The sequence below is a fragment of the Symphalangus syndactylus genome, chromosome X (assembly GCF_028878055.3).
Source record: "Symphalangus syndactylus isolate Jambi chromosome X, NHGRI_mSymSyn1-v2.1_pri, whole genome shotgun sequence".
In the NCBI taxonomy this organism is placed as follows: Eukaryota; Metazoa; Chordata; class Mammalia; order Primates; family Hylobatidae; genus Symphalangus; species Symphalangus syndactylus.
The window spans coordinates 135,661,644-135,682,870 of NC_072447.2; the positions used below are offsets into that span (position 1 = coordinate 135,661,644).

Below are 21,227 nucleotides of genomic sequence, written 5' to 3' on the forward strand. Positions count from 1 at the left end.
GGGAGAGGACTAAGAGGAGGAGCACAGTGCAAGAAACCCTGGCACACATATCTAGGAAGAGGATGTCAGAGAACTTGTAATTTTTCACTAATAACCAACAAAAACAATGAAGAATTCAGAACTAGCTCAGTCTATGAGTCACCATACATGACAAGTAAAAGACACCTATCTCAAAATGTGCAAAGAGAGAGACCCTTCACCATGGCAGAAGCTTGGGATGTGACCAAGTATGGCAAGTGAGATATAGATCATTTTTTATCTACTTAAGTATGTATTTATTCAGGCCTCCCACTGTTGAAAACCTGGGTATGGTATTAGGTATGCATTCTCTATGTGATCTTAACTCAGATTCTACCAATTGCTCCTTTTGTAGCTCACACGGAGATTCTTCACTCAAAAAGTAAGACAGTGAACTCCTGCAAAGCCAAAAGAAACAAGGGAAGGCCCCTTTGGAAAGGCAACAGCAAATCACAAACATCCATAATTATACATCAGGGACTAATAAATGGCGATTGTGCCCTGTGGTTGTTGGTGTGACAGGTAGGTACAAGGTGCCCAGGTAGGGTCTGCCATTGTTGTAAGTATGGAGTTAAAAGAAGTTCTGCAATGCCATCCCTGTTAACTAAGAGTGCGTGTTAACAATGAATTGGGACTAATTTGAAAACATTCAGCTGCCTGGGAATGTGTGCATCAATTCCTTTCCTTCATAATTTATACAGCATTTTGATTGTGGTGCTCAGCAATAAATAACTGAAATGAGTTCTAACTGCTTGGAGATTTAGTTTTATGTCTTTAACACCGTTTTTCATATTCTGCAAGATAACCCGCATTCAACTTTATATGCAAACCTGAAATGATATTCAGAGGAAAAGAAGGAAAAAAAAGGCAGCCGATAGATCTTTCACTTTGGGAATTGAATATAAGATCATATTCGAAGTGCAGCATTTACGGTCCAATGCTGAATACATAAAATATATGACCATTACAAATTCACCTTTCATTGCAAAGCTGTGCTCTTGTAGTGACATATCTTATTGCTAGATTAGAGCTTTTAGCATGATGAAGGCATCTTTCATCTTCTCCTAGATGCAGGCTGGGTGCTCTTTCTGGACTGTGTTTCTGCCTGTCACAATGCCCCACACCCTGGAGAGAGAGCTTACAGAGAACTCGAGCCATTCACCACAGGGCTGAAGCAACTTCCAAGGGGAAGTGTCTAATTAGAGGTATGTCATCTGCGTGGGATCATACTGCCTGAGTTTGCCACACTTTGCTGAAGCCAAGGGGAGAGATCGGCTGGTGTTGTCTTCTGGAATAAGACCAACAAAGGTCAATCTAATATCGCAAATATTCAGCCCATACAAGTTTTGGTAATACCAAAAAGACAGCTTCATGTAGGACTTGGTGCATGTTAGTTACTAGGAAAAGAATACACATATCATATAAATCAGTGATATGGTTAAAACATAAATGTACTTAAACCAGGAAATTTATGAAAATGCTTACCAGATTCTTCTAACTCAAGCCTAAACCTCAGTGTATGGATCAAGACAGGTTTTCATGGACTTTGTAAGTCATAAATCAGTGCTGCTGCTGCTGCTTTAATTCTTAAAACTTGTAATCCAACTCTTACGTTGCCCTTATGGACTTATGTCCTTGCCCTTCACAGTTAGCCCTAAGCTATCTTTCCAGAGTCATCTCCTGACTTTTCCATCCCTCTCCTCCCTCTTCCCTAGTTCTTCATGCACCCAATATTACTGACACATGCCTTGCTCAATTCAATTCCCCAGTGACGAGCCCAGTGGGAGGCACACAGAAGACACTCCACAAATCTTTGTTGAATGAATATGAATAAATGACAAAAGGAGGACAGCACTTGACTTTTTGACAGCTATGTCAGATGTACAGGAGCACTTTTTCACTTACTTCCCACTCTTAGATGTGTTCCGGGTCTTTGTGGATGACGGAGAGTTGGCGCCTGCGTTAGTGTTTGGAGAACCCCGTTTATCCTTACTATACCCACAGAAAGAATAGAAAACATATACACAACAAGGACCACAGAGACAAAAAGCAATTAGTCACTTCATTTAAAGACTTTCAAGGCCAGCCTGCATACCCCCCACCGCCCCCTGGCCAATCTCTCTCTCTCTCTCTCTCTCTCTCTGTCTCTCTCTCTCTCCTGTCAAAGTATGATCTTATCCAGTTGTGCCCTTTAAAGGTAGAGAGTGGGAACCACTGGTCAAGTTCAAAGAAAGCTATCCTTTTGGCATTCAAATATTGAGCTCATGGATTCCATCAATGATAGCACCACAGCCCAGGCCCCAAGGGGGCCTCTAGTTTAAAAAAAAAGTATAAAAATAACTAGTCTTTAAAATAAAATCCTTTCTTTCCAGGCACTGAATTCTCTTCATTACATGTTCAGTTCTGAAGCTGCTGACTTTTAGTGAAGTATGTGGATGCCAAATGACTTCTAAAAGTCTTTGGGAGATACTATCAGATGAATTAATAATTTTCACTCATAATGTTACATGGGAAGTCCGTGAATTCAGATATTCTTTCAGGAGAAGCACCACCTGCTTCATGAGTAATTGAATTTAAATCTCCACCTTCAATAATTCCACAGCTTATGTCAAACCTTGGAAACAATTACGAAATAAATCACAAGGAAGGCCTGCTTAATCTCATCAGGTTAATAAACGCAGATGAATTAATCACCTAAAGGTAAACAAAAAGGAATAATTGATTGGAGTCTTCTTGATCACTTTATTCTATTTCCTTTATCAAACTATTTTACCATTATCTTCAGTTCAGCTGCTCTGCCTTGAAATTATTCCTTTACTTCATCTTCAGATTTCCATGGAAACCAATTCAAAGCCTTTCTCTCCACTTGAAGATGTGTGGAATTATTTATCCTGATTTCATCAGGAAGATTTTTTTTTGTTAGTAAGTTCTACGTCAGCACAACCTTTTATAAAAAGTGAAGGTAAGAAAGAAAAATGTTATCTTCACTTTTAATGTGTATAGTAGAACCTTCCAGTGGCAAAGAATATTGTCTCAGAAAATGTCAAACATCTTTTCAGATATTTATGAACCTTTTAAGTATCTCCAAAATAGGTGTCTGCAAGTAGCTGTATTTATATGTGGGGTGGGCTGGGGGTCACAAAAGATATTCTGCCATGCATCCATCAGCTTCAAATGACTTCATGGATAAGATTGGAACAGGAGATAATGATGGGTTCCTGGTGATTGCAAAGGTAATAAAGATGTGTGTGGGCACGGAAAAAGGCTGATCAGGAAAAGTCAGAGAGATAGCAACTGTCCAAGCACTTAAGAGTCAGTGTCTAGGCCGGGTGTGGTGGCTCACACCTGTAATCCCAGCACTTTGGGAGGCCAAGTCAGGCAGATCACGAGGTCAGGAGTTCGAGACCAGCCTGGCCAACATAGCAAAACCCCATCTCTACTAAAAATACAAAAAAACAAAATTACCCGGGGCATGGTGGTGGGTGTCTGTAATTCCAGCTACTTGGGGGGCTGAGGCAGGAGAATAGCTTGAACCCAGGAGGTGGAGGTTGCAGTGAGCTAAAATCGTGCAATTGCACTCCAGCCCGGGCGACAGTGTAAGACTCCGTCTCAAGAAAGAAACAAAACAAAAAACATCTAGGGGGTATGAAAAGCAACTCTTAGAAGTGGGAGATACCCATGTGAGCTCTGGCTCTGCTGCTGGAGTGGATGGCTCTGGAGAGAGTGTACACACATTCTATCCCAGAGGAGGGGGCAGAAATCCACTGGAATGAAGTGCTGGGATTCCTGCACAGTGCAGGGACCATTACCCTGTACCACTCACGGACTCACCAGAATGTGGCCACATTCTGAGTGGGGACTGAAGAACTCACTTGGTGCTGCCTCTATCCATCCACGATGACTTCCTGGCAAAGGATTCCTTAGGCACCTGAGACCAGGGACCATCCTGGCTATCCTCCTCACAAATTCAAAATTGTCTCTTCCAGAAGTTTGGCATAGCCTGATGCAAAGAATGCAATATGCTAATATGCTCTGTGTCACTCTTGCACCCTGGTCACTGGCCACTGAGGCTTCCTCCTCCTAGCCCCTCACTTACGCAGTAGGCAGTGGGAAACTTGGCTGGAAGCATTCAGATACAAGGGATGTTTTTAACGTGTCTCATGCACACTACTGGGCTCAGAGTAGGTGGTCACTTAAGTCATCACTAAATCACTAAGTGCTGAGTCACTAAGCTCATTCATTCACTTTTTTTTTTTTTAATAAAGCAAAATCCCCCACTGCTAAATTCCCATGTCTGCGCCTTGGGCACTAGGGTCCTCTATAGTTTACACTATAATTGACCCTGTTTAAGCTCAATGCAGGACACAGTAGGACATCAGGGAAAGCTATCGGCTGGCAGTGGCAGCCTAATTATTGTCAACTGGTGCTCTAGCGGGAGGTGGTCCTGGAGCAGTAATCCTTTAAAAGATAGGAATAAGGGCCCCTCTGACCTACTGCCAAATCCCCGAAGTGCAGATATTGGGGAAATGAAAACAAAAACATTCTCAGGAATAAATCACACAGGGAAGGCACTGCACCAAGAATAGGGGTAAAATTAATCAAGTAACTGGAAATGTTTGTTCTGTGCAAATAACAGATCCATTAACAGTGATGAAATGTATCTGAAAGGGGGATCAAGAAGAACTTGTGGCTGGCTTGGATCCTCGGAGCTCAGTTTTGTAGATGTACTAATGACTGTGGTATAGAAAAGTTTACCTAACATTGACAGAAAAAGTCTTCATTCCTCCACCAAAATCCAGGTCAGTTAGATAAGCCTGGGCAAGATGCCATAATTCTGAAACTTTGAGAGAGAAAGAGATCTAAAGCAGTGATATCAAGGACACTGCAGTTTCCAGAAGGGTCCCATGAGAAATAAAGAGAAACTACTGCAGCTGCAGACTGTCTCGGAACTTCAAAGATATTTGGGGCAAAGACCTAAAGATTAAGATCCTGCCAAGAACTCTGGTCACTGAAACATCCCGCAATCCCAGGGATTTACAAGAATAAACCCAACCTGTTTCAAAGACACATAGATGTAATTTTGGATATATGAGATTGGTGGGGGATGGGGGGTGGGTGCTCCTTGATTTAGAGTTCCTAACTTACATATCTGAAACAGATCTACCCCAGTAGTTATCCTTTTGATTTGCCCATCTCTAGACTACTTGTCAGCCCTCGTCACTTTCATCTTGTCTTTGAATTGTAATCTCAAACCCTATGTCCTACAATTTCCAACGGTATAGATCCAGGCTTCCTCTACCTCACCTGAGTGGCTATCCTTTTCTATGGATAAGCTGCTTTCCTCTCTCTAGTGCCTCACAACCAAGCCTCATTAAAGGCCTGTGAAAACAATTACAGGTGAGTTTCTCTTGGGAAAAGTTAATGAGTGCTAGCTCTCCTTCTGTCTGGTTGGCTGTCCATCTCCATCTATCAAGAAAACCTTTTCCCACAGGTTCCATACATGTCTCCAGCACTACAAAAGTGAAAAAACAATTTGCAGTATTATGCATATTGTATTCAGGTGGGAAAACTGCAACTAACCCAACTCTTCAGCATTTTCAGTGTTTCTGATTGAATGATTTGATGCTGAAATGGTATCCAGTGTACTTAAACCAAAATGGCAATCAGACCCATCCAATCTGAGTTTTGCTGTTTGGTCAAAGGTAATTGTGGGAGAAGAACCCCGTGGCTTAAAACACACCTGACTCACTTTTTTGATGGGTGGCATACAGAAACTTCTGCATCTCCTTTGTAAGCTCTTTTTGGAATTAATTCATCTCAGATCCCTGAAAAATAGTTGTGCTGATATAACTACAATCGTACTGAAATTTTAAGAATTAATTTTCAGGGTCCCAGGAAATTGAAATTATATTTCAAAAGAACAGGTTTGGCTATGATATTTATTGTCTACATATCTTTTACTAGGCACTTAGCATGTGGTGCTCGTAGTGTTGCTTATATTTTATTATTTATCTGTCTCTCCAACTCACTTTTAAATGGGCAGTCAAAAAATATTCATTGAACAAATAAATGAAAAAGCTGCATTTGGGCTCAATGGAAAGAAGTGTCATGATTATTAATGTCTTGCACCAGTTTGAGAGAAGAAAGTGGTGACACATGTCACATATCTTCCATCCCTGAAGAGGAATGGTCTGGGAGAATTGGACTCCAGTCACTGAAGATTGGTCATCATGTGCATGACAAAAAAGGTGAGCTTAGAAAGGATTCTCAAGCAAGCTTTCTTGCATGGTTGCAGAGTGCCTCTGAAATAACACATCTGTTGCATTTGTATAGTCCTTAATGTTTTCCAGTGTGTGTTCTTGTAAGTGATAACTGAGATGAAACCCACTTTATTGTTGAGGGTTTGTTTCAAGTCTCTCTGAGGGAAATACTGGCTATTCTTTACTCCCTAGAGATGCCTCTAGGCTCCTGAACACTCCCTGACTGAAAAAATGCACTTAAAACAGATAGACTCTCCCAGGGATAAAAGCTCATTTAGTCGGCCTCCCCAACAGGTGCTTCAGGCCCCTCTCCAACAGATATACCAAGTCGTCATCTTTTGAAAGGTTTTTCAATCATGATTGTTTCCTCATGAAAACCTGCTTTTCTCTTTTCTAAGAGACTCACATTTCTGAAGTATGTTTGCCCTTGTTCTATTGTTGAGCAAGACAGCTCTTCAAATATTGATTTCCTTTAATTAAAGCTGATAATACTTCTGCATTTCATTTTTTTCTATCTTGTTAGGTTATGTCCTGAGTGATTTTCTTTGTTCCAAACTTTTTCATTTCTTTTGCCCGAGGTGTCTAAATTAGAGTCCTTGCCCCTTTAAGTATCTTACGCTCATTATCTATATTTCTGATAATCACCTGGCAAAGAAAGTTCAGTTCAGTGAGATGTGCTTTTATTCAGCATCATTTTCTAGTTTCCCTTTGCCTAACTATGGATAATAACTGACGATTTCTGAGGGAAGGGAAAAGCTCATTTTTATTGCTATGAAGCCCAGTGTAACTACGATCTCTCAGAAGCAGCCTCATAAGTTCAAAGCATTTATTCAGGAATCCCAGGTTCTAATCCTGGCTGCCAGCAAGGCATTTAACTTCTTGCTGTCTTAGTCTTCTTATCTACAAAGCAGAGGGAATTATACTGATCAGGTAAACCATTCACAATGAAGCTCACAGTTACTCTGGAATTGAAAAGCTCTTGGAAAAGGCAGCCAGGGCACCCACATTATCTTGCCCTCTCCCCTTCCATTAACTTTTCACTCTAGCAGCTCACCACAGGGCATCAGGGACTGTAGCAATGGGCTCATTGATTTTTGTTGCTATTTTGCTCTCTTCACCTCTTGGTACATGCTGTTTTTGCCCACAGAGTGACAGTCACATCCCTGAATGCCTCATTGGGATCAAGAAAGAACATGAGTCAGTTTCTAAATTATATTATTTTCTCATTTAAGCTGACTAATCCCATGTGTCTTTACCAACAGTATGGACTGTAGTTACAGACTATCAGAGGCCAATAGAACGGTATCTAACAATTCTAAGTGGTATTATACAACTGTTGCGTTCGCATCTAACTCTGGGCTTCTCCATCACATCAGGGATTGAGGACCAGAAACCATAGTTATGGAATTGGATGGTTTGGGATAATTGAGATCTGAAATATAATGAGAGGCTGGGCTGGAATGGCAGTTATAGGGGTGGAAAGAAACTATGCCTGGCATGGCAAAAGAAAATATGACAGAACTTGGGGATTGACTATGTTTGGGGAATGAGAATAAACCCTAAATGAAAGTCACTGAGAAGGTTTGCAAGTTGGATGACTGAGAACAAATTTATTCTGCCAGTGAAAGAGAGAGTAGCTGGGAGGGAGATCTGGACTAGAGGAGAAGATGACGGATTTAGTTTGGGGCCTATCGAGTTGGGGTATTGATGGACAGTGTCCCAGTAGGCAATTAGAGAGATGGAACTGGAGCTCAAGAAGAAAGACAAGGCAGATGTGCGGTCATTGCTCCAAAGTGGGACTCAAAGTCATGAGATAAGCAGTGAGGCCTGATGCGACAGTGATCCACTATGATTAAGGAGTGTTTCAAGAAGCATCCTATGCCAGAATCTGTTTACTCCCACCCCACTCTATGAGGATTTACAACTGCGTTACAAAGACTTGTATGCCAGAGGTCCAAGTAAAAGAGTCTAAGCCAGGTAACTTAGTTATGTAGAGATTAATGCTAAGGTTAATGAGGGAAAGTGAAGGCCTCGTTCCTGGTGCAGGCCAGTGGCTTTCTTCATCCCATGCCCATAGCCTGCTTCTACCCATTCTCCCAGCCCACCCAGATTGCTTACAGATGACAAGGCAAGCTGGGTGCCAAGAGATGGGTGGCAATCATTGGCAACCCATTCCTATAACAAATACCTCACAGAGTACATCCTATGCTGTTTTCACCTTGGCGTAAGAAGGACACCCTGGCAAATGAGCAAAATTGAGCTTTCTACCTTGGCTTCACTTGCAGTTCACATCTTTTCTCTTTACCACAGACTAACCGAGTACTAGGATTTATACCTCTAGTAGTACTAAAATCTCCTTTTTTTTTTTTTTAAACATGATTCCCTTCCCTCTTGATTCTCAGTCTCTGCACATATCTCACTAACTGGCAACCTCAGCTACCCTCTCTTAGCATCCTGGGTTTGGGGGCAGAGAGCAACCAGTCTGGGAGTAAATCAAGGGCTTTGCCCTTGAAGAGCCGAAGTATCCCAAGCTTCCTGAGTGGAGTTTAGTGTATTAGGCCAGTTTTGAGGGACCTGTGGCCATCACCTTTCCCATACTGAGGTAAGATTTGTTGTTAGCCCTGGCTCTGCAACTTCTTACCAACTGAATCCTTTAATGTCTCTGGGTCTCAGTTTCCTATTCTGCCAGTCCTACTTCTTAAGGCCATTACCTAGTTTTGAAAATTATACAATGTTATCCAATTTATCCACTCAGAAAATATTGAATGTGTTTACTCTGTGCCCTTTAATGTGTGTTTACTATGTAGCCTTGGGGATACCACGATGAGTGTGACAAGGTTCCTGCCGGCAGGTGGCCCCAAGGCTAGTGGAGAAGGCAAGCATGTTAACAGCTACATAACAATGTAATGTACCAAGTGGAATAAACAAGTGTGAAAAAATGCTAGGGAAATAAAATAGGAAACAACTGCCTATGCTTGGGGAAGTTAGGGAAAGCAAAGGTAAATGTGAGTTTCCATTATGAAAATTAGGATTTTTGGTTTTGAAGAATTGTAAATCAGAAAAATGAATTATGAGAATTTTCACAAAATAGAACGAAATTATGCTTATCCTTAGTTTGAAACAGTTCTCTCTCAACAGTGGGCTCATAGACTTAATCATACATCAGATAATCTAGAGTATTTTTAAAATGCAGGTGGCAGGAACCCCCAGAGTTTCTGATTCAGCAGGTCTAGGATGGGACCTGAGAATTTACAATTCTATGAGGTTCCCAGATGATGGTAATGTTTCCTGTCTATGGCCCACACTTTGAGAACTACTGCCTCACAGGAAGCATGAGACAACCACACTTGGTGGAAACTGAAAGAGAACAATCAGTCGTATCCATTGTCTCTGCTTTCCAAACATCAAAATTCAAATCTGCTGGATAAAGTGCCCCCCTGTAGGGCTTCTGAGGAGGACAGATGAGAATGCAAAGGGCTGCTGACATCCATCTCTGCAGAAGCTCCTCTTGCCTGGGGAAGTGGCAATTACTGCAAACACCACAGAGTGGAGCTCCATAGCAGGTGAGACAAAGATTGGATCTGACAGCATTAATTGAGCCCGAAGTTCTATTTACTGAAAATGATCCGGCATAATTAAAAATTCACAACTGGAGCCTAGTTGGTGAACATTATACATTAGGGAGTCCCCAGAGTAGGCCAGAAAATTCTCAGTGAACTTTTTAGGAAAAGCCAAAGGAGCCAACTGCAATGGCAAGAATTAGCACACGGAGAACAAAGAGAAGTCAGTCAGCCTATTCATTTGGAGGTGAGATTCTGATTTTACACTATAGAATGATACGAACTAAGTGTTGGTGGAGAGGCTCATTTCCTCCTCCCTGGTGAATTACCACTTTGTTTCACTTTCTACTTAATATGTTCTTATGGGATTTTCAAGAATGTCCACTCTGCCTGCACATTACATATTAACTTCTTTAAGGACAAGGGCAAATTGTATTCACATCTGTTCACAATATCTCTGATCACACTTGCCACATACAAGGTTGTCAGCACCTGCTGACTGAAAACCATACCTGGTAAATTTGGCTTCTAACATGTTTACTGAATTGAATTGACTGACTGACGCATACTAGGTTAGAGGTTTACTAAAGGAGTCATGTGGCTTTGGCTTTTTGTTCAAATTATATGTTAACTCACACTTTATGACTAAAAAGTGACAGCCTATTGCAGAAGTATTTCTTAGCTCTAGTGCCCACAGATAGGAAACTCAAGTAGAGTAAAACCAGTGAGAATTAGCAACTTTGGAGAATGGTGTTGCCATACTAACTGGAAGCAACCCTGGTGTTGTGGAAAAAGCTTGGGCACTGAAATCAGGAAGAGCTGAGGTCATATTCTGTCTTTATAGCTAGAACTTGAACAAGTTGGGTCATTGAGGCAGGGTTGGTCCTACCTAACCAAGACTGCTGATTTTGACATTGGGGCATGGGGTACCCATTCTCTAGCTCCATGTTGTGCCCAAAGCCAAGAGTATTCAAGCATCTGGCTCCTTAGAAATCAAGTAGAAGGGCCATGCCAACAAGATATTGAAAATGCCTTCTAGGGTAGTAAGGAAAGAAAAGTTCCCCCAAACTATGTGTTCATGTGTCTGTTAAAAACACTGACCCTTTAAACCAAAGGAGTTTGTGCTTTTCTCTTCACGTTTATTTACAGGGACAGATGAAACTATTTCAATTTTTAAACTACTTAGTTATCACACATTCAGGCATCATACCTTTGTTTGAATGCGTGTTATTTCTAAGTAGGGTCTCCTTTGCAAATATTATCTATTCTATGATCTGTATTGACCACTTTTAATTTTCCTTTCCAAGTGAAACCCAATTGTCAGCCTCTTTGTGTTGTGTTACAATTTGGAAAATTGAGCATTATTTTAGTGTGCATGAAAACAGAAGACTAAAATTCTGACAATTTATGAAAACAAAGCGCATCTTTTTTATATCACCCACTAATCACTGTCAAACGCTAAACCTTGTATAATTTAAACCAATCTACTTCTCTTCATGCACATGAGTTTTTAATCACACTCTGGTTAAACCCAAGATGCTTAACTGAGCCAAAGAGTGAGGCTCTTCATTGACCCCTCCCCAGACAAGGGAAAGACTCATAGAAATACAGAGTTAGAGGAATCCTTAGAAATAGAAAAGTAAGGTCCAGAGAGAAGGGATGTATTCAAGGTAAGTATCCAAGGATGCGGTACTGACTTGACAGAACTTAGCTAGCATATAACAGACAGGGCCATAGCCACCACAGAGTACAGAACAAGGCCAGAAGGCATGGGATCAAAGATGCTGTAACATGAATTAATTGTGGCTCCATTTGCCAATATCAGCCATACAAGAAGGGTGGGCAGCCTTATCGGGGAACCTGCCCCAATAGTCACGTAGGTTCTTTTCTATTTTCCCTAAGCATCAGCCGGTTTCAGAAATAAAGGGACAGAGTACAAAAGAGAGAAATTTTAAGGCTGGGCATCCGGGGGAGACATCACGTGTCGGTAGGTTCCGTGATGCCCCACAAGCCGCAAAACCAGCAAGTTTTTATTAGGGAGTTTCAAAAGGGGAGGGAGTATACGAATAGGGTGTTGGTCACAAAGATCACGTACTTCACAAGGTAATAGAATATCACAAGGCAAATGGAGGCAGGGCAAGATCACAGGACCACAGGACCGGGGAGAAATTAAAATTGCTAATGAAGTTTCGGGCACCATTGTCATTGATAACATCTTATCAGGAGACAGGGTTTGAGAGCAACCGGTCTGACCAAAATTTATTAGGTGGGAATTTCCTCTTCCTAATAAGCCTGGGAGCACTATGGGAGACTGGGGTCTATTTCACCCCTAAGCCTTGACCATAGAAGATGACCACGCCCAGGGCGGGCCAGTTCAGAGACCCACCCCCAGGCACATATTCTCTTTCCCAGGGATGTTCCTTGCTGAGAAAAAGAATTCAGCGATATTTCTCCCATTTGCTTTTGAAAGAAGAGAAATATGGCTCTGTTCCGCCTGGCTCACCAGTGGTCAGAGTTTAAGGTTATCTCTCTTGTTTCCTAAACATTGCTGTTATCCTGTTCTTTTTTCAAGGTGCCTAGATTTCATATTGTTCAAACACACATGCTCTACAATTTGTGCAGTTAACACAATTATCACAGGATCCTGAGGCGACATACATCCTCCTTGGCTTACGAGATGACAGGATTAAGAGATTAAAGTAAAGACAGGCATAGGAAATCACAAGGGTATTGATTGGGGAAGTGATAAGTGTCCATGAAATCTTCACAATTTATGCTTAGAGATTGAAGTAAAGACAGGCATAAGAAATTATAAAAGTATTAATTTGGGGAACTAATAAATGTCCATGAAATCTTCACAATCCATGTTCTTCTGCCATGGCTTCAGCCGGTCCCTCCATTTGGGGTCCCTGACTTCCCACAACACAGCCTTCTTTTTTTGTTGGGGAGAGTATGTGGAAGAAGATGACATGTTCAGTTTTGAGCTATGTTGAGTTTTGTGTGCCTGTTGGTACCTCTAGGTAAGATGTTTAGTTGGCAGTTGGATAGATGGATGTAGAACTTAGCTGGATATAGAGATCTCAGCTGAAGAATGGTCTTTAGAGATTTGGGAGTCTGTGGTAGTTTGAACTTTTAGAAGAGATTACATGAGGAGAGTGTGTAGCATGAGAAGAGAATAGCCTTGGAAGAAGAGTAAGGAGGACAGGACAGAGAAGGAAAAGTGGGCTCAAAGGAGAACAACGCCAGAAGGCTTGGGATCAAAGGAGAAACTAGATCTGGGGGCATGAGTATTCCCATCACAATAGACTCATTTGCTGATGGCTGGGCATGGTGGCTCACACCTGTAATCCTAGCACTTTGGGAGGCTGAGTCGGGTGGATCACCTGAGGTCAGGAGTTCGAGACCAGCCTGGCCAAGATGGTGAAAACCCTGTCTCTACTAAAAATACAAAAAAATTAGCTGGGCATGGTGGTGGGTGCCTATATTCCCAGCTACGTGGGAGGCTGAGGCAGGATAATCACTTAAACCTGGGAGGCAGAGGTTGCAGTGAGCCAAGATCAGATTGTGCCATTGCACTCCAGCCTGGGCAACAAGAGCAAAACTCCGTCTTAAAAAAAAAAAATGTCTTGTGTTTTGGGTTTCCAGCCGTTACATGTTGCTTTTTCCCTGGTGCACTTATCTGATTAGCTGTGGTATTTCATCAGTCATCCTGTCCTTCATCCCACCAAGGAGCCTTTGTAATTACATGCAACCTGTTCTCATCAATTCCTGGCAAAGATGACCTGAAGTATGCTGAAGGAAGCATCACGTGCCAAACAAATATAGAATTATTGGCTTTGGATATATTTTTTGTTAGTCTGGCCTTATTTATTGCAACAAAAGTTAATTTAAAAAAGAAACTGTTTTAGTACCTCAACTAGATGCCGTAACTGTTTTAAAGTTTATGCAAATATGGTTATAACTTCCCAAAGAAACAACAAATCCACCTTTGATTATTGTTCCTGGTTTGTTTCCTTTATTATGTAGAAAATCAGAAATGGGTCTTTTTGCTCTCAACTTGGCTTCAAAACATCAAGAAAGTCTTGACTCTGATATAATCAGAATTTAAGGGCTGGGCATGGTGGCTTATGCCTATTATCCCAGCAATTTGGGGGGCCAAGGCAGGAGGATCAATTGAAGCCAGGAGTTTGAGACCAGCCTGAGCAACATAGGGAGACCCCTGTCTCTACAACAAATTAAAAAATAAAAAAAAAATTTAAGTCAGCCTTATGCCACGACCCACTTGATGAACACTTCCAAAAGCCTGTGCTTCCTGAGAGTCATGATATCATTTCCGTCACCTCTTTCTAATATAGGTTGTGGGCTTTCAAACAATGGTCCTCTGGTTCTCCCCAGCCACCAAACAATCAACTTCTTACTTAATAAATTCTTTAAACCTATACAAACCCGGTGTCCACCCATTTCTCTATACTAAGCACTTTAATCACAGTGCAAGATGTCACTGTCTGGAGGCACTTCTTGGCTTAGAGCAGATGGAGAACTGGAGAGGTAGAAAACTCCAGTGATAAAAATATGAAAGGTAAAAATCATGCTTATTATTTAAAATGTCTAATGCCTAAATGACATAAAGAGCAAATTCCTTGCAGAGAATGTTTTCAGTACTGGCGGAGCAGATGCTACTATAGGAAGAACCTGCCCTATCCCTGACTTCTCTTAATGTTGGTGACAAAATGGCAGTCTTCACTCTGTTACTGACACTGTCAAGGAAGAGATGCCATAAATGTTAAACCATATTAAACAATTTTCAGACCCCCTCTCAATGGAGGATGTATGAGTCCAGACACCTCAGAAATATACGTTTTACAGAATGATTCTATGTGAGATGGGAAGATAATGTAAGCTGTGAAAGGCTAGAACCTTCACTGGGGCTCAAGAATGTCAGTCTATCATCATGCCTTGGGGAAGTAGACCAGACCTTCAGATCTGAAAGGAGAAGGCCCTGCAAGGAGCAAAGAAGTTTCCAACAGCAGAAAGTAGAGTTGGCATATAAGGGAACAAGATAGTATTTATCTCAGGGAATCCCAGAATTGGGAAGAGGGGCATCCAGCTAGCTGCCTCAAAGGGATATAAACAATCCTTTGTGGCTTGGGGGCAAAAGAAATGGCTTTAAAAAGCTGTTCAGTGCTTCTCCTGGGATTCTTAGAATTATGGATTTTTAGACCCCATCCACTCTAATGACGTTTACTTTTTTTTTTTTTTTTCAGAGCAGTTTATTAGTTACCTTTGACATTCTCAGCATTGTCTATGGCTTGTGAGAGGCCAGTTCAGCATTAAAGTTTCAGAAGCCCAAGGGGGAAATAAAACCCCAGAAGGCGAGTATGCCCCTCTTACTCTCAAAAAGTTCTGCTGTTTCTTTTTACAAATTTCCCAGGCCAGAAACGGTGGCTCACACCTATAATCCCAACACTTTGGGTGGCTGATGCAGGATGATCGCTTGAGCTCAGGTGTTCAAGACAAGTCTGGGCAACATAGTGAGGCCTCGTCTCTAAATAATAATAATAATAATAATTAAAATGATCCGGGCATGGTGGCGCTTGCCTGTAGGCCCAGCTACTCCAGAGGCTGAGATGAGAGGATCACTTGAGCCAGGTAGGTCAAGGCTGCAGTGAGCTATGACCACACCACTGCACTCCAGCCTGGGCGACAGAGTGAGACCCTGTCTCAATCAATCAATCAATCAAAGTAAACAATTAAAAACTTCCCTTAAGGACTCTTTCTCTACTCATCCTTTGTAAGCCTAGGTGGGCATTTTATTTCAATTAAGGAGTCATGACCTTTACAGCCTGCTTGCCAGGATGTATCCATGACCTATGGATAACTATGGGCTGTGGAGAACCAGCTGCTTTCAGGCATGGGCCCTGACCTATCTAGTTTTAGTTTCTGAGCACAGTACAGAGCCTTTGTTTCCTGCTCAGACTGTCTCCTCGGAATAGGCTGTCCCCTTCAAGAAATTAGCAGATAGAACAGAGGCAATTTTTAATTCTGTCAAGTGATGGTCACAAACTGAAAGTCAAGTAAGACACCAAGTAAAACAATCCTAGCATCCGTAATTGCCACAGGTCAGCACTCTTAGTGCTGGAAGGTTCTGGTTTAAGTGGAAATTTTCTTCTTGACAGCTTTATACAACCAGCTCCAGAGATAAGAAAAAATATTAGAGAAATGCATGCCGCTCTTTGTCTCCCCATCCCCTCTTGTCCTGATATTTGGGGGCATATAGAAATTATAATTCATGACTAATATAGGAAAAAAGCATCAACTCTAGTGTAAAAATCGGGGCTGTAACTAACAGAAATCCATTTTATTTCAAGGCGCACCAGGTCAGAGCAAGTAGCATGGGCCAGGAAGAACACAGGTTGGTGTGTTCGGACCATCACAGACTAGGGTCAGAGCACTATTTTTTATAATTTATAACCCATCTAGTACCCCAATTTTGAGAAAGCTTATCCGAAAGCATACTTGTAATATGACCCTGGGAAAGAACAAGATCAGTAGAAATATTTTAGAAGAGATGAGAGACTCATTCTCAAAATCTTAAAGAGCAAGATTACTGAAATTGAATGCTGGGGTTAGCTCTGAGTTTCCTAGCAACGAAGGCAATAAACATTAAAAGAAACAAATTGGATAATAGCATTCTCAACTTGTGACAAAAGAGAAGGTATCATTTTGTCAGGAGAATCAAACTTATTCCTGGTGCCAAAAGTATGAAGCACTGATTTTACAGGATATGTAGGAGCAGTCTCCACAGGACAGTGTCTCATATACACACGCGCGCGCACACACACACACACACATATATATGTATATATATATACGTATGTATATAGAGAAACATTTTAAAAAGTCAAGTTAATTGGGATATACTTTCCATTCAGTAAAATTTGCTCATGTCCATTGTTTTTTAATAGCAGCTGGGGATACCACATTGGAAGGTAGGCCAGTAACAGCTAAACTAAAGTGGCAAATGGGTGGCCTTTCTGTGATCTAACCTGATCCTGGAAAGATGGTGAAAAACCAGGAGGCATGAATTTGAATGCAGGCCTTGGACCAGTGGCTCCCTAAACCACCTGCTCATGGGACAATAGTAAGGATTGCTCCCACTGGATCACCTTGTACCATTGCATGTGGGGCTTTCCTTGGCAGCCCCTTCCCTAGCACAGCTCACCTGTCTGGATCCTGCCCTCTCATCAGCAGTGTTATCTGCTGTCTACATTCTTTTGGGAGCTAGGGAGACTTAGCCAAAGGCTGCAGAGAAGCACTCTGATTTTCCTTGGGTCTCTTTCTAGTTCTTTGTTCGGGACTCATGGGGTGTTGCTCTGTTGTCCAGCTCTAGCACTTGTTTTCTTTCATCATCATCTACTTCCACTATGTGCAATTCTTTTTCTATGCCTCCTAGCAATTCCTCATGAAAGCCGTTCCTGGGAACAGGGCACTGGCTCATCACCTAAACAATAAATTCAACGATTTGATGCTCTCTGAAGACTAAGAACCCACTTTTTTCTTTCTTGTCTATAGGTTACCGAGGAGCACAGTAAAGAAGTAGATATCTTTTCCCAAAGGCATATTCACCTGTAATCAAAGAGGACACACACAAAAAGGTACCAGAGCAAACAGAGGCTCCCTCTTAAGACCTTAACAAATTAAAACCCGTATTAATTAATTCTCTGGCCCTTTATTTGCTTCTGGATTAAATATACTAAGGTGATTTTTCATTTTGACCCAGGTTGTCACAAGCTCAATAATTCACTTAGGGAATTCTGACATCATGTATTTGGCCCTGCATGTCTATGGAGTCAAAAGGAGTAACTCATTAGCAAGCAAGAGATATTAATTAAACCTTTGTAAATTTACACTCGTGAAGGATGCCAGCTCCATCCAGGTTGTTGGAAAGAGAATCATGCTCATAGTTACTTGGCAAATGTGGTGCCAGTGTAGGCGGTGTGACAAAGTATTGAAGCAGACCTTTAGCAAGCTCACGAGGGCCTGTGTTATACCCAATGCATGCTGGTCCTCTCAAACTTGTCACCCAGAGAAGCTGTATACAGATTCCAAGGATACTGCTGGCGTTCACATTTCCAGAGCTGTTCCCAGGGAACTATCTTCATAGACAGTTATGAGCCACATGAGAAATATCACTCATGACTGTGTAGTCACACCTCACTTCCGGCCCCAACCATAGGACCCAGTCTGATCATCCAATTAGTACATCATCATTACCTTCTCAGGACATTTGACTGATTCCCAAAATTCAATCCACTCTCAAAGGACAAAGATATCTCTTAATCAAGCAGAGTCAAGAGAACATGCTACAGCTGTCAAATGTACTAACCAATACAGCAACATGCAAATGTTGAATATGTTGAAGAAATCAGCACCCTTTTCCATTATATCAGTTCTGCTATGTTTGTTAAAAATAAATCCATTGCATTCCTTTATTCACCATAGTGCTTTGGCGTCATTTTCCCTTTGATTAGAAATCAATCCTAATATTAGTATTCCTAGATAACTTTTCATTAATTTTCACAGTAGATATAGGTGAAAGGACCAGATACCAAGCTGAAATGTCCCCTGCCACCAACTTTTAGCTCCTCCCAGCATGTGATCTTTCACTGACTTCTTTAATGAAAAGAGTTCTGCTGACAGGTGAAAAAATGGATTCATATGTCAGTGCTTTCAAAGGTCCATTAAATATAATGTTATTTAAAAGCATATTAACTATCCTAACCAGTGTCAGACAACAACTAGGGAAGTGCAGGAGCTTGAAGACTAATGTAGATTCTTGGGATGCCGAATGCAAATGTAAATCACAACCCTCACTAATTAAAACTTTGGCCCTTTGATTGCTCCTGGAGCAAGTTTCACAGGGGTGATTTTTCATCTCTGCTTGGGTTGACACAAGCCCAATAATTCACTCTGGCATTCTGACATCACTTGCTTGGCTCTGCTTGTCTGTGGAGTCAGAAAAAGTATCTCATTAGGGAATGAGAGGTATTAATTAGGCTTTTGTAAATAGCAACAGTGTGTGATACTAGCTCCTGATTTCATCCAGATTGTTGAGAGGAGTGCCACATGCAGAGCTGAAAACCTGGAGTTCTTATTCCAAGCCATCACACCAGTCCCCCCAAGTGATTGGTATGCCTTGGTTCACACAAATGAAAAATAGGATAAAAATAATCCAAGCTTGCCACCTGACTTCGCAGAGTCATGATGCTTATAAGTGGGAAATGGCAGAGTACAATAATATTTTTTATAATTAAAATGTGGTGATGATTCTGGTGCTATACTCATTATGGCAGTATAGGCCTTATTGTATAAGTTCACAGCTCAGATCCGCTGTTGTTGCAATAACAACCCACTTACCACCTGCTACGGGCAAAATGCTAGTGATAGAAAAATATATCTATTATGTGTTCCATACTTTTAAAGAAAATTACTGAATTGTAATATGGAATTCTAGAACACTCCAATGAGCCACCTTCCTTGCCCCTTCAAGCTCAGTCATAGAATGTTTAGCAGAAATCAAGAAATAATTAGTCCACGCCAGTCTGGCTTTCTGCATCCCTTCTAGACCAATATGAGTCCTCTGTTGTGACCATTGTATTCAGTGCTTTTCGTTCTTTGCCAGTCTTGAGCTTCTTTGCCATGCTGCCTGTCCTGTATGTCTTCTGTCCACTTATCATCTCTCCTTCTCTGGGCAATTTGGAATAGGAGTTGAGACCAGGTGTCTTGGGGAACTCAGCAGAAGTGGAAGGGAGGAGGAGTTTTGATGGTCCCCTCAATGCACTACTTTCTCCTGGGAGAAGGCAGGATAATAAAAAAGGAGAGCCAGGGAACCATGCTCATTTGGATATATATGTTCTGCTATGTTAAAACAGAAGCCTCATTACCTTATCATGTTGCTGGGCTTAATGAAGCCTCTTGCTGGAGGAACAATCGTACCTAGGGGCGATATAAACATTCATTGGCCCCAAGAAGGGCACTCTTTCAGCCGCTGGGGGAGGGGAGGGTTAATGGAGAGTGGCAGCTGGCGGATCAATACTTCTCTGAATGAATTTGATCTTAAGTGACACCCCTTTGGGATAAAAATGGGCTGACTGGAAATTATTCAAGGTTATCAGCTAAATGATAGTTTCTAGAGTATTCAGGTGCAACATTTGGAACTTAAACCGGTGGCCCTACAAGAAATCATGACAAAAGCTGTGTCGTCTGTAACCAGCCCAAACAGAAGACACTAGTCAACATTTTTTTTTTTTTCAGACGAAGTCTCGCTCTTGTCCCCCAGGCTAGAGTGCAATGGCGCAATCTCGGCTCACTGCAACCTCTGCCTCCCAGGTTCAAGTGATTCTCCTGCCTCAGCCTCCCCAGTAGCTGGGATTACAGGTGCCTACCACCACGCCCAGCTAATTTTTGTATTTTTAGTAGAGACAGGGTTTCATCATGTTCACCAGGCTGCTCTCGAACTCCTGACCTCAGGTGATCCGCCCGCCTCGGCCTCCCAAAGTACTGGGATTACAGGCATGAGCCACCATGCCCAGCCAACATTTCTGACAATCGTCATACAAATCTTCAGTCTAGCAACCAGACTCATCAGAAGATAACTCTGTTTTGATTTCAGAGAAGGTTCCTGAAATATAAATTTAAGCTAGTTATAATGATTTTAGCAGAGCAGAAAAGCCAGGGGATGGGGATGACAGGAACCTTTCTCCTAGGCTCCACAACAGCCAAAAGTAAGAGAGCTATGAAAACCCATGAAAAATGACACAGTCTCCAAAATAACATGTAATTGAAAATATATGGTCATAATGGTATGAAACTATTGATTCAAAATGTAAGAAACAATTATGAAAATTACAAAAGTACAGTACTGCATTAGTCCATTCTCATGCTGCTAATAAAGACATACCCAAGACCAGGTAATTTATAAAGGAAAGAGGTTCAATTGACTCACAGTTCAGCATGGCTGGGTAGGCCTCAGGAAACTTACAAGCATGGTGGAAGGGGAAGCGAACACATCTTTCTTTGCATAGTGGCAGCAAGGAGAAGTGCCAAGCAAAAAGGGGAAAAGCCCCTTATGAAACCATCAGACCTCCTGAGAACTCACCCCCTATCATGAGAACAGCATGGGGTTAACCACCCCCATGATTAAATTACCTCCCACCAGGTCCCTTCCACAACAAGTGGGGATTATGGAAACTACAATTCAAGATGAGATTTGGGTGGGGACACAGCCAAACCATATCAAGTACTCATTAAAGTAATCTAGTTTGAAGAGACAGTGATGCAAATCTGAAGCTTAAAGGCCCTTGGTCCTCTTAGCTAGCAGAATAAATTT

The 21,227-nt window shown here is 41.7% G+C and overlaps 1 protein-coding gene and 1 long non-coding RNA gene across 6 annotated transcripts in view; one reads left to right on the forward strand and one right to left on the reverse strand.

Moving 5' to 3' along the window:
- HS6ST2 (heparan sulfate 6-O-sulfotransferase 2) overlaps nucleotides 1-21,227 on the reverse strand; it is a 330,457-nt gene that overhangs the window by 41,282 nt on the left and 267,948 nt on the right. For 3 of the 5 annotated variants that reach the window (XM_055268300.2, XM_063635357.1, XM_055268303.2), the window contains exon 4: nucleotides 1,924-2,010. The exons of the other annotated variants lie outside the window; for them this stretch is intronic. In XM_055268300.2, the coding sequence (XP_055124275.1) occupies nucleotides 1,924-2,010 (87 nt within the window). The remainder of the gene's footprint in view (nucleotides 1-1,923; nucleotides 2,011-21,227) is intronic. 5 annotated transcript variants of the gene reach the window in all.
- On the forward strand, nucleotides 454-2,717 carry LOC129475873 (uncharacterized). Its single transcript, XR_008654861.1, has 3 exons — nucleotides 454-540; nucleotides 1,087-1,223; nucleotides 2,391-2,717. It is a non-coding gene; the product is annotated as an uncharacterized lncRNA (long non-coding RNA).